This window comes from Sus scrofa, chromosome 6 (assembly GCF_000003025.6).
Source record: "Sus scrofa isolate TJ Tabasco breed Duroc chromosome 6, Sscrofa11.1, whole genome shotgun sequence".
Lineage (NCBI taxonomy): Eukaryota > Metazoa > Chordata > Mammalia > Artiodactyla > Suidae > Sus > Sus scrofa.
In genome coordinates this window covers 120,921,196-120,935,516 of record NC_010448.4, presented here as the reverse complement: position 1 = coordinate 120,935,516, position 14,321 = coordinate 120,921,196, and the positions used below count along the sequence as shown (strand labels likewise).

Sequence of the window (14,321 nt, the reverse complement as noted above, 5' to 3'; positions counted from 1 at the left end):
TCATCATCTTTTGATGACTTCCTATGCCTTCTTTGGAGGCTATTCTAAGTATCTCCACCCTTCTACCAAATGCTATCCTTACTGTCATCTTTCTTAGTAGACAATCTCTCTTCATACTTTACTGAGAAGATTGATATTAAAAAAAATCCATTCTACCTACTATATACTGAGGATACAATCTTCAAAACATACAGAAGACAGACCATATATAACACATATGATTGATATCCATGCACCCATGAAGCTTAAAGTTGGGTGCTGGTGTATGGGACTTCAGAGTACTAAAATGGAGCAATGAGGGACATATGTTCTTTACACATGGTGATCAGGAAAGCACCCCCTCTGAAGGTGATATTTGAACTTTCATCTAAATAATTTAATACTAAGAAGAACAGGATTAAGAGTGTTAAAGGCAGCTATATGTATGAGGCAATATGTGCTAGAAACCGAAAGACTAAGGCCAAATGCAGTTAGAAAGTAGTCTGCAAGAAGGAAAGTGTGACATCAAGATAGTAGAACATCAAGGACCCCAACGGCCATGGTAAGAAGTTTAATTAATTAATTAATTAATTAATTTACTTTTTAGGGCCGCACCCATTGCACATGGAGGTTCCCAGGCTAGGGGCTGAATCAGAGCTGCAGCCGCTGGCCTACACCAGAGCCATAGCAATGTGGTATCTAAGCCACGTCTGTGACCTACACCACAGCTCATAGCAACGCTGGATCCTTAACCCACTGAGTGAGACCAGGGATCGAGCCTGTATCCTCATGGATCTTAGATTCGTTTCCATTGCTCCACAACGGGAACACCAGAACTTTGAATTTTAAGCAAAAGGGAGGTAGGGATCACTAACTGTTTAAGACAAAGAGAGTGGTATGAGATGAGGTAAACAGAAGCCAGACCATGTAGAAAACTCTAAACCAGTCACAGAGTTCAGATTTTATTCTACATGCATTGAGGTCTTTGAAAAGTTTAAAGCAAGAAAGGAGACTGCTATTTTTGAATGGTTTTCCCGCTGCTGTGGAAAACAGATTGTAGCGGTGGTAAGAACAGAAATAAACAAAGTAGACTTTTAGGAAGACTTTGCGGAAGTCCAGACTTGGACTTTGGTGTGAGGAGTGCATACATTTTTGAAGGTAGAATAGAAACAGAAGAATGTGTTATAGACTATTTGGGAGGGGAGAAGGAAGGGAGGAGAGAAGGAAGGGAGGAGAGAAATCAAGGATGTTCTTTGACTTAAGTAGCTAGAATTAGTTTTTGAGTCAGAGAAGTCTGGGATGAGGTGAATGAGTGGGTGGTAGAAAAGGAAAAACATTGCTGTTTTAGCTTTGTGATGTGTAAGATGTCTGTCAGACAGTCTGGTGGAAGTTGTGTGGACAAGATCTGTGCGTTTAATGACTTAGAGGGAAAGGTCAGGGCTGTAGAGATAAATTTGAGAATCATCAGCATATGGATGATACTTAAAGTCAAGGGCCTAGATAAGGTCACACAGGGAGAATGCATAGAAAGACAGAAGAAGGTATGGGTCCAGGTACAAGCAGAGAAAGAGAAGACAGAATAAATAACTCAAAAACTGCTAAGTGACTTGAATGGATCCCACTACATTTTCTAGGACTACATTTCATTAATTATTCAATTTCTGTAATCTCTTTCTTCACTAGCTACTTTCCCAAGATTATAAAAATATTTAGGCAATTTCTACCCTTAAAATTATACCCCCTCAACCAAATTTCTTTCCAAAGTACCACTTCATTTCTGTCTTTTCTCCTTTGTTTCCTGACGTGGCACCAGGCTGTTTCTTTGTCAACCTTTCACATTATTACTCTACTTTTTTTCAGATTCCCGCATATAGGCGTTTTCAAAGATTGTGTTTACATTTCTCTAAACTTTTTCTCAGAAATTAATGTCCATTTTCACAGTGCAATATCAATGCACCAAATCTAAATCTCTAATTTCAAATTTTCTCAGGAAATTTAGATCCAAATTTCTACTTTTATAGAAGGTAGCTTTGCCTGCAAATCTAACCTGTTTAAAAATCATAAACTATTAGAGATGGAAGAAACTCTTCATAAAAATCCTGTTTAACTCTTATTTGTAAGCAAGGAGACTGAAGCACATGGCACTGACTTTAAAACCACAAGCCAACCCATTGGAAAGACTAAAACCTGGAATTCTTGATTCTTATTCCAATGGTCTTTAAAATCAATCATCTTCATTACAAAATCAGTTATTTTTCCTTACTTTTCTTATTATTCCAATCACACAGGTTCTTTGGTCTGATATTTAAACACTCTCATAATCTAATCTATTAATTTAATCTTTGGTTTCATTTTCCCTAACTCTTCTGGTCAAACTAAGGCATTTACTGGTGTACCCTACTGTGTGATTTCCTTCCTTGACTCGACTCTATATGTCTCATCCTACCAGAAACATATGTGCGTGCATGCACACACACACAGAAACACCCCCCACCCCCCACACAGAAACACATACACACAAACACACACACAGAAACACCTATACACACACACACACGCACACACAAACACACACACACACACAAGGAAACACCTACACACATACACACAGAAACACCTACACACAAACACACACAAACACACAGAAACATCTCTCCCCACACACCTACACACAAACACCTACACACAAACATACACACATACAAATACACACCCCTATAGATATCCCATAGCCTATCAAAATTGTATTCTATGTTTTAGGACTTATCTTAAATATTACCTCTTCTAAAAACCTTTTTCTTAATTTCTCCTTATTTCTTTTATAGCTTTTCTATTCTTTATAGGTAATATACATCTGTATATTTGCCTGACTCTAATACCAGAGTACTTAAAGGTGGGGGCTTCTTACATTTCCTACAGAACTTATCAAGCCAGGTTTTTTTTTTAAATGATAGATATTTAATAAAATTTTTGTTGACTTGCTCATTATTATATGAAAATTTAAAATGGTCAGAATTTTAGACGTCTGTAGAATTATAAAACTAATGTTAAACTATAAAAGCCACCTTCGCATAGCCTACAAACAAACATAAAACAAACTAAAAACAATGCAGAGAACCTATAAGCAATCACATTGCTTGTGACTTGTTAAATCATTATCATCTTTCATGTGATAGTTATCTTCCAATGGCTCAGCTCAGCTGTGCGCTACTATTTGCTCTTATTTGTCATTAAGTCCTTACATAGCATTTATTTTCATTCTATAGCATTTATGCAGGAAAGCAGCAATGTAAGCTCCCTTGACTGCAATTTTTCCCACAGATTACAGAAAATAAATTGCAATTAGATTTTGGTAATTGTATATAATTAACTCAAAATGAGCTGTTAATTATAAAAAAAATGTTTTTCACTTCCTTATTATCTCATTTATTTTAGTTTCAAATTCTTAATTCCTCACTTGAGTAAGTTTAATATTTTAAATACATAGAGTATTTTTAATACTAAGATAATTTAAATTTTCAAATAAAGGAAATTTAGCTTAAAACTAAATTTTATCTAGGGAGTTCTACTGGCAAAAATCAAAGAAGCTGCAAGATACAAAGAAGGTCATTTCCTGTAACAATTCTTGATTATATTTTCTGAAGTCAGCAGACATTTTCATTTAAATAATTCTACAAAGGCTGCTCAAGGCCGCATGCTATTTTCCCTTGACTCATCTCTGCCTCTTTCTGGGGTTAGTGGAGACATCATTTCCATAGCCAAATGAATCAAGGAGACAAATGAACTCGTAGCCTATACTTCTTTTAATCTCACATTAGAATAAATAATTTAAGGGCTTTTGAGTGAGATTACTTGGCTTTCCAATGACTGTCTGTCAGACTTTGGAAGCAATTGTCAGAGTTTCTTCAAACTCTTATACTGAATATTAACATTTTAAAAGATCTATGCTCTTATAAAAGGGATATTAGGAAAGTTTTTTTGGAAGCAGTGCATAGTCTTTCCTTATTTTTGTCATAATTATTTGAATGTAGGACATGTATGCTCAGATGCACCTAAACTTTAAAGTATGTCCATCTCTTAGATTGGACCACTGGTTTCCAAAGCATTCACTACACCCACCTGAAAAGCAATGATAAAAACTTTCATAAATAGCATGTGTGAGGATGAACTACAACCATTTGGAAAAGAAAGTTGGCATGGACTGTTATAATTGTAAATTATATAAAGTATCCTTAAGTAAAAATAGTCTTTGATTTAGCAATTTCATTTTTGAAAGTTTATCCTAAAAAAATAAAAGTACCAGAACACAAGAACATAAGTATAGTCATGCTTATCGTATCATTCTGTGTAGTGGTAAAGAACTTGAAACAATTTGAATGTCCAACAACAGAAGTGCTGAATAAGTTCCAGTCTATATAGAAAACAGAGATTATTATCCATTGATATGAAATAAGTTAGCATTTATATCAGCTTTCTTTTTTTAATCATATATATGCATTTTTAAAATTAAAGTATAATTGATTGACAATGTTGTGCCAATTTCTGCTGTACAGCAAAGTGACTCAGTTATATACATATATACATTCTTTTTTCATATTCTTTTCCATCCATTGGATATAGTTTCCCAAGCTTACAGTAGGACCTTACTGTTTATCCATTCTAAATGTAGTAGCTTACATCTACTAACCCCAAACTTCCAGTCCATTCCACTCCCTTCCTTCCCCTTGCCGCTTGGCAACCACAGGTCTGTTCTCTGTGTCTGCGAGTTTTTCTGTTTTGTGGATAGATTCATTTGTGCCATATTTTTATTACACATATAAGTGATATCATATAGTATTTGTCTTTTTCTTTCTGACCTACTTCACTTAGTATGATAATCTCTAGTTGCATTCATGGTATTATTTCATTCTATTTTTTATGGGTGAATAGTAATCCATTTTTTTATATGTACCACATTTTCTTAATCCATTCATCTGTTGATGGACATTTAGGTTCCTAACATGTATGTCTTGGCTATTGTGAATAGTGCTGCTATGAACCTAAGAGTGCATGTATCCTTTTTTTTTTTTTTTTTTTGTCTTTTTTGGGCCACACACACAGCATATGGAGGTTTCCAGGATAGGGGTTGAATCAGAGCTGTAGCTACAGGCCTATGCCACAGCCAGAGCCATGCCAGATCCAGGCTGTGTGTGTGACCTATACCACAGCTCACAGTAATGCTGGATCCTTAATTCACTGAATGAGGCCAGGGATCAAACCTGCATCCTCACAGATACTAGTCAGATTAGTTTCCACTGAGCCATGCCAGGAACTCCCATGTATCTTTTTGAATTGTAGTTTTGTCTGGATAGATGCCCAGGAGTGGAATTGCTAGATCATATGGTAATTCTATATTTAGTATTTTGTGGAACTTCCATGCTGTTTTCTATATACTGTTGATAGGAATGTAAGTTGGTACAGCCACTGTATAGAAAACAGCACCACGGCTATTCTGACTGGTGTGAAGTGATAGGTTCCTATCACCACTATAACAAACTACCACAAATTTAGTGACTTAACACAAATTTATTATTCTACAGTTCTGTAGGTCAGAAGTCCGATACAGATCTCATTGGGTAACAATGAGATATGTTCCTTTCTGGAGGTTATGGGGAGAATCTGTTTCCTACCATAAGCAAGCAAATAAACATATAAAGATATAGGTAGATATAAGTGGCAGTAAGAATAAGTAGGAAATTATTTTAAGTTAAAAACATTGGCAACCAACCCTATATAATGCTCCCATTCCTTCTTCCCAACCAGAGAGAAGGTTTGTGCCTAGGGAAATTGATTACTCTGACAGAAAAGTTCTACTAATATCAACAAGCAAAGGATCCCTAGCATTCCTAATTATTCCAGAGTGAAGCCCATTAGTTGACAAGACCTGCTTTTATATACTGAGAACTTTCAATAACTTTTCACTATTTTGTTTGTAAATATAAATAATACATTTATATTTGTAAATAAAAGTAATATATCAGACATTTGTGGAAAAAAAGAAACTTGAACTTGGTGAAAATAGAGATAATGAACCAGAAAAAAATAACTTTAAAAACTATCCTAAGAGATAAGGAAAGATATTGCAATAGGCATGAACATTTATCTTTTAAAAAATTAGAAAATAAAATGTTCTTAAAAAGTTAACAAAAGGGTTAAAAAATAAAGTTCAGGAAATCTTTTAGAAAGTAAAAAAAAAGACACAGATATGAAAGATAAAGGAAAAAAATAAGAAAATGAGAGATTCAAAGAGATTCAACATCTGGCTAACAGCATAATGAATGAAAAAGGCCCAACTGATGCCTATCAGCATTAACCTTTAGAACAATGCAGAGAACAGTGTCCTTGGAGAATAGGTCACATAAAAAAAATAAAAAAACCAAACTACACCAACATTCTTAATGGCAACACAAGGAATTGTAAGATAGTGGAACATTAAACTTCAGTTTCTTCTGAGAAAAAGTAATTACCAACCAAGAATTCTATATACAGCTAAAACTATACATCAAATGTGTAAGGCATTTTCCAGAGGTACGCAGCCTCAAAAAACTGTTGCCTCTGTAGTTTGTGTCAATAAGCTATTGAAGGATATGATCCAGGAAGATGAGTATAAACCAGAAAGAGAACATGTGATTTAGCAAAAGAGGAAGATAACACAGAAAAGCAAAGAAAATTTCCAGGATGAGGGATAAGAGAAATTTCAGGATGAAATCCCTAGAGAGAAAGCTTAGAGAAAGGCTTGTTCAGACTAGAACAGAATTATGGAGGGCTCAAGGAGGGATATCTTAAAAAAATGTAGAGATACAATGGAATAACTGATGTATCTGAATATATTCAGATAATTATACTTTCTGGGTGGGTTTGGGAATGGAAAAAAATGAGACTGTAAGTTGCAAGAGGCCAGAAACTTTGGTGTTTTGTGTACTGCTATATTTCTCTGAAGTCTAGAAAGTGCCTAGCACATTCTGGGAAGCTTTATAAATATGTAAGTGAATTAAATAAACAAGTAGATGGGAAATTAAGGCATTTCTAAACTCTGTATAAAACAATTTATTATATAAAGTTTAAATTTAATAATTGTACAGTTGATGGTTCAACTGTGTAGAAAATATTTACAGTTTCACTGTAAACAAATTGTGGTGTAACTATATTGAGAGGACAGAGGAAAGGAAATAGCATGTGTGTGGGTATGTATGTTAGAGAGAGAGAGGAAGCAGAAGAAAGAGAAGAGAGAAACAGGAAGGGAGGGTTAGCGTGTGAGCTGAATCATCTTTCATTGAAGAAAGTCAATACTTTATGGTTACTTAAGTCTGATAATTAGAGATATAGATACAAATACTAAAAGAAACAGATAAAAACCATTTAAAAAAGTCAAAACTTTTATCTCTGAAGAGTGGAAGTCATTTGTAGAGAAGACCACTATTTTTGTATAAGCCTTGTAACTAACTGACTTTTTAAACTATGTATATGCTTGATTTCAATAGTAATACATCAGAGCAAGTTACAAAAAGACAAATTCTGTATAATGCCACATATATGAAATATCTCGAATATAATGTATAGAAGCAAAAAGTACAAAAAAAGTACAAAGCACAAAAAAGTACAGCAAAAAGTGGTTGCCAGGGGCCGGGGGTAAGGGGAAATAGAGTAGGTTATTAATGGTCATAGGCTATCAGTTTCGCAGGGTAAAAAAGTTCTGGAGATTGGTTGTGCAACATTGTAAAAATATATATTATTGAACTTACACTAAAAAAACTGGTTGAGATGATTAATTTTGTGTTATGTGTATTTTCCCATAATTTAAAAATATTATGGCAAAATTGAACTAAAGAATCCTTGGGTTCTGTTCCTGATAATAGCTGAGTAGCTCCTATAGGAACAAATCTACTATGGGAACAACTATAAACTCTGGAAGGAAAAAAATAACTTGAATGCACTGAAAAGTGGCCAAAAGCAAGCAGAAACTGTGAGAGGATGAGCACTTGAAAGAAGACAGTGGCACTGGGAGGGTTTCCATTTTTTTTAAATGGCTTTTAGCTGAAGGTAGGCTTAAAGAACCAGATGATAAGAGTCTAAGCTGACCAAAGAAGCTGATAGGCAAAAAATCCTAGAGAGCAGTGAGAGAAAGAGTGAAAGCTCAAATTCTGTATAATAACCCTGCTGGTTCCGCTGACCCCTGAATTAAACATGAATAGGGCAGACTTAAGAAACTCAATTAAAGTTAAAATAACTCAACAGTGGTTATCGCTGCCACTTGCTCCAAGGATACAGGGCTTGGACTCCGAGTTCAGTCAAATTAACTGCCCACAAAAAATTTAGCACTGTAAACAGAAATACAGGCATACCTTTGAAGACAGTGTGGTTTTGGTTTAAGACCAGCACAGTAAAGTGAATATTACAATAAAGGGAGTCACATAAATTTTTTTATTGCCTGGTGCATATAAAAGTACACCATAGTCTATTAAATGTACATCGGCATTATGTTAAAAAAATAGTAACATTAATTTAAAAATACTTCATTGCTAAAAAGTGCTAAACATCATCTAAACTTTTAGCAAGTCATAATCATCTTGCAATAGCAAAATGAAAGATCACTGATCACTGTAACAAATATAATAATGATTATGATGTTAGAAATATTGCAAGAATTATCAAAATGTAACACAGAGACACAAGTAAGTAAATGCTATTGGAAAAATGGTGCTGCCTACACTTATTCAACACAAGGTTGCCACAAGATTTCAATTTGTAAAAAACACAATTATTTGTGAAGCATGTTAAAGAGAAACGTAATAAAATGAGGTATGCCTACATAACTGAATTCCAGAGTTATTCACAATCACCAAGAAATAATCTAAAATTATGAGACATTCAAAGAAACAGGAGAACATGACTAATACTCAAAAGAAAAGTCAATCAATGGAGACAAACCCCAAGATGAACGAGGTTTTAGAATTAGCACACAAGGATTTTAAAGGAAAAAAATACTTGTAATGAATAAATTAGAAAATTTAAGCAGAGAAATATAAATTTCAACAAAGATCCAAATGGAAATTCTAAAACCAAAAAATTCAATATCTGAAATTAAAAAAAAAAATCACCGTATGAGCTTGCCAGTAGATTGGAAATAACAAAAGACATGATGAATTTGAGGATTAGAACAATAGAAATTATCTAATATGGAGAATAAAGAAAAAAGATTTTTAAAAATTAGCAGAGAGTCAGGGATCAGTGGGACAATAACTAAAGATCTAATATACATGTAAATAGAGTTCCAAAAGGAGAGGATAAAGATGATGGGGGGAAAAATATGTATTTAAAAAAATACTGGCCAAAAATTCCTTACATTTCATTAGAAGAGAATTCTCAAAAAATTGGTTTATGGATGTAAATAAATTTAACTTAAAAAAATTTTTTTTTGTCTTCTGGTCTTTTCCAGGGCCACACCCGCAGCATATGGAGGTTCCCAGGCTAGGGGTCTAATCAGAGTTGCAGCTGCCAGCCTACACCACAGCCACAGCAATGCAGGACCCGAGCCACATCTGCGATCTACACCACAGCTCACGGCAATGCCAGATCCTTAACCCACTAAGCGAGGCCAGGGATTGAACCCGCAACCTCATGGTTCCTAGTTGGATTCATTAACCACTGAGCCATGACGGGAACTCCAATAAATTTAATTTTTATGGAAAGCAATTTAGTAATATCAATCAAGAATCTTAAAAGGATTAATATGTAGTTTAAACTAGTAATTCAACTTACAGGGATCTATACCTGTATCTATAAAAAATGTATATAAAGAGGTATGCTTCACATAATAATTTATAATAGTAAAACTTTATATTATCTAATAACAGGCCAATTGATAAATACTGAGTAATAGTTGTCACACAATAAAGAGTTGTTGAATGGATTAGTTAATATCAAGTATTCATTAAAATAGGACATCAGAAATTATGATACACTGAAAAAAGCAAAAAATAAAATTCTGTACAAGCATAATCCCTATGGTAATATAGAATATACTAGTATAAAAGAGATAGAAAGGGGATGAGAGCTCAAAGGATTGTCTCTGACTGGTAGAATTTGAATGACTTTTATTTTCTTCTTTATATTTTTCTATATTTTTCAAAATTTTATAATTAAATTATAAAATTTTATTATAAAATTTATAATTTTTAATTTGTATTTTACCACATTTATTCATATGATCAGAAAACTAGATTTATAAATATGAAGCTATAATTATATGCCAAGAATATTCTTAATATCTGTGTCCTACATATTTTTGCCTTTACCCAACATTCAAGGTTACCTTGGTCCAGAGTCACTCTCATTCATTTCCAGATTGAGCTCTTGGGGTCTAGTAATCTCTTTATGAGCAACCAGTTCTCTTGACTTAAATTCAGCTTGAGTTCTTAACCTGTAAAAATAAATTTAGATACAGAAACAGAACAAACAATCCTAAAATTTGTATGAGACCCCAAATACCTAAATTTAGAGAAAGAAGAACATAGTCGAGAACATTACATTCCATTTCGAACTGTATTACAAAGCTATAGTCATCAAACTAGCAGTGGCATACAAGTCAACACCAAAAAACCAAATAACTAGATTTTTAAAAAATGGGCAGAGGACCTGTATAGACATTTGTTCAAAAAAGACATACAGCTGGCCAACTGACACACGAAAAAATGCTTAACTTCACTAATGATAAAGGAAATGCAAATCACAACCATAATAGGGTATCACCTTACACTTGTCAGAGCAGCTATTATCAAAACGACAATAAATAACAAGTGTTGGTAAGGATGTGGAGAAAAGGGAATCCTGGTGCGCTGCTGGTGGGAGTGTAAGTTGGTGGCGCTGCTATAGAAAACATTATGGAGATTCCTCAGTAAATTAAAAAAATAACTACTATGTGATCTAGCAATTCTACTCTTGGGTACTTATCTGAAGAAAACAAAAACATTAATTAGAAAAGATATATGCACCCCTGTGTTCATTGCAGAATTATCTACAATAGCCAAGATATGAAAGAAATCTAAGTGTCCATTAATATATGAACTGATAGAGATGATGCAGTATACAATGGAATATTTCTCAGCCATAAGAAAGAATAAAATCCTGCCATTTGCAACAACATGGATGGACTTGAAGGGTATTATGCTAAGTGAAATAAGTCAGACAGAGAAAGATAAACACTGTATGATTTCACTTTTAAGTAGAATAAAAAAAAACAAAACAAATGAACAAACATAACTAAAAAGAAATAAGAGTCATAGATATATAGAGAACAAACAGGTGGCTTCCGGGGGGAAAGGGGTAAAGGTAGGTGAGAAATAAGTGAGGGAGATTAAGAGATACAAACATCTAGTTGCAAAATAAATGAGTCACGGGTATGAAACGTACAGTGGGGGGAATACAGTCAATAATTATTTAGTACTTTGTATGGTGACAGTTATTCTGAAATGTGTAGATATATCAAATTACTATGCTACATATCAGGAACTAACGTAATATTGTAGGTCAATTATACTTCAAAAACAAACAAACTCATAGGAAAAAAAATCAGATCTGTACTACTAGAGGTGACAGGTAGGGGGAGGGAGAATCAGATGAAGGAAGTCAAAAGGTAAAAACTTCCAGTTATAAGATAAATAAGTACCAGTGATATAATGTGCAACATAATAAATATAATGAACACTGTTGTACGTTACATGTGAAAGTTTTTACGAGAGGAAACCCTAAGAGTTCTCATCAAAAGGAAAAAAAAATTTCTATTTAACTTTGTATCTATATAAGATAATGGATATTTGCTAAACTTATCTTGGTAATCATTTCCTGATATATGTAAGTCAAATCATTACGTTGTATACCTTAAATGTATGTAGTGGTGTATGTCAATTTTATCTCAATAAAACTGGAAAAAAGAAAGTAAATGGTAAATAAACAGAAGTGAGAAAAATATAAAATCAAACTGTGAAATAAAATGACTGAAAATGCATACACACATATGTACACACAAACTGGCATAAAAACAGACACAAAGACCAACAGAAAAGAAAAGAAAACACAGAAATAAATCCTTGCATATATGGTCAATTAATCTTTGATCAGGACACCAAGAATATGCAATTGGGAAAGGATAGTCTCTTTAATAAATGGTGCTGGGAACACTGAACAGCCACGTGTAAGGAATGAAATTTGACTACTATCTTACACCTTACATAAATATTAACTCAAAATGGATTTTAAACACTAGAATGCAAGGTCTAAACCCATAAAATATCTAGAAGAAAACAGAGGTAGTATTCACTGACATAGTCTTGGTGATGATGTTTTAGATCTGACACTGAAAGTAAAGGCAACAATAACAACAACAACAACAACAACAACAACAAAAAAGGAAATCACTAAGAAAATGAAAAGGAGTTCTGGCTAACTTGGGGAAATTATATGTGAATCATATATCTGATAAAGTTAATATACAAAATACATATAGAACTCATACAATTCAACAGGAAAAACACATAAACCAAAAAAACCCTCACCCAATTAATCATTAAAAATGAGCAGAGGCTATGAATAGACATTTTTCCAAAGAGGACATACACATGGCCAACTGTTACATGAAAAGATACTCAATATCATTAATCATCAGGGAAATGCAAATCAAAACTTCAATAAGGTATCACCTCACACGGGTTACAACGGCTGGTCAAAAAGTCAAGAAATAGCAAGTGTTGGCAAGGATGTGGAGAAGTGGTATAGTCATAGAAAACAGTAGGGAAAATCCTCAGAAATTTAAAAATAGCATTACCATAGGACCTGGGACTTGAGTATTTATCTGAAGGAAATGAAACTTATGTCTTAAAGAGATATCTGCACTTCTAAGTTCACTGCAGCACTAATCACAATAGCCAAGATATGGAAACAACTTAAGTGTCCTTTGACAGCTGAGTAGATAAATAAGACATGAGACACACACACACACACACACACACACAGTGGAATATCATTCAGCCAGGAGAAAAAAGGAAATTCTGCCATTTGCAATGACACAGACGAACCTAGAGGACATTAGGTTTAGTGAACATAGTAACATAACAAAATATGTGAGACATAACCAAAACAGGGCTGAGAGGGAAATTTATGGCACTAAATGCTTCTGGTAAAAAATAAGAAAACTCTCAAATCAATAATTTAAGATCCTACCTTAAGACAGAAGAAAGAATAAGATAAGTCCAAAGCAAGCAGAAAGAAGGAGATAGGAGATGGAATTAAGATGGCAGAGTAGAAGGAGTGGAGCTTACCTTCTCTCAAAAAGCAACAAAATTACAACTAACTGCTGAACAACTTTCAACCAAATAGAATGTGAACTAACAAAAAAGATATCCTACCCCAGAGGACAAAGAGGAGGCCACATCAAGACAGTAGGAGAGGCAATTACTTGATATAAGCAATCCCATACACAATGGGTGGGCAGCCCACAGACTGGAAAGTAACTGTATTACAGAGACTTACCTATGGAAGTAAGAGTTCTGAGGCCCACATCAGGTTCCCACAGCTGGTGATCTAGCATTGGGAGAAGGAGCCCTGGAGCAGCTGGCATTGAAGGCCAGGGGGGTTTGTGTGCAGGAGCTCCATGGGACTGGGGGAAACAGAGATCCCATTCTTAAAAGGTGCACACAGGTTTTCATGTGCACTGGGTCCCAGGGCAAAACAGAGGCTCCATAGGAATCTGGGTTAAATCTGACTACATTTCTTGGAGAATTTCCTGGGAAAACAGGTGGGTGACTGTGGCTCATTGTGGGGGAAAGGACATTGGAGGTAAAAGTCTCAGTAATAATCATGAATATGTGCTCCTCTAGAAGTGGCCATTTTGGAAAAAAAAATCTGGCCCCACCTATCAGGGTTGAGAAGTCCCAGGACAAACAATAATCCAGGTGGGATTATAGCCCCATGCATCAGCAAACAGGCTGACTAAAGACCCCAGGCACACAGCCACTTCTAATCTCACCCAGAAACAAAGCTCCACCCACCAGAGGGATAAGAATCAGCTTCACCTACCAGTAGGCAGGCACCAGTCCCTCTCATTAGGAAGCCTAGAGTAAGCCCGCATACCAACTTCAGCCATGGGGATGGGGGGAGGGCAGACATTAGAAACAAGAGGGGCTACAACTCTATTGTCTGCACAAAGGAGACCATACAAAAAAATCTATATAAAATGAAAAGGCAGAGAATTATGACTCACATAAGGGAGCAAGAAAAAAACCCCAGAAAACACAGCTAAGTGATGTGGA

General features: G+C 34.7%; 1 protein-coding gene across 6 annotated transcripts in view; it reads right to left on the bottom strand.

Annotated features, from left to right (window-relative positions):
- Positions 1–14,321, bottom strand: part of KIAA1328 (KIAA1328 ortholog) — a 365,621-nt gene that overhangs the window by 100,421 nt on the left and 250,879 nt on the right. For 4 of the 6 annotated variants that reach the window (XM_021096286.1, XM_021096288.1, XM_021096291.1 and 1 more), the window contains one exon: positions 10,331–10,438. The exons of the other annotated variants lie outside the window; for them this stretch is intronic. In XM_021096286.1, the coding sequence (XP_020951945.1) occupies positions 10,331–10,438 (108 nt within the window). The remainder of the gene's footprint in view (positions 1–10,330; positions 10,439–14,321) is intronic. 6 annotated transcript variants of the gene reach the window in all.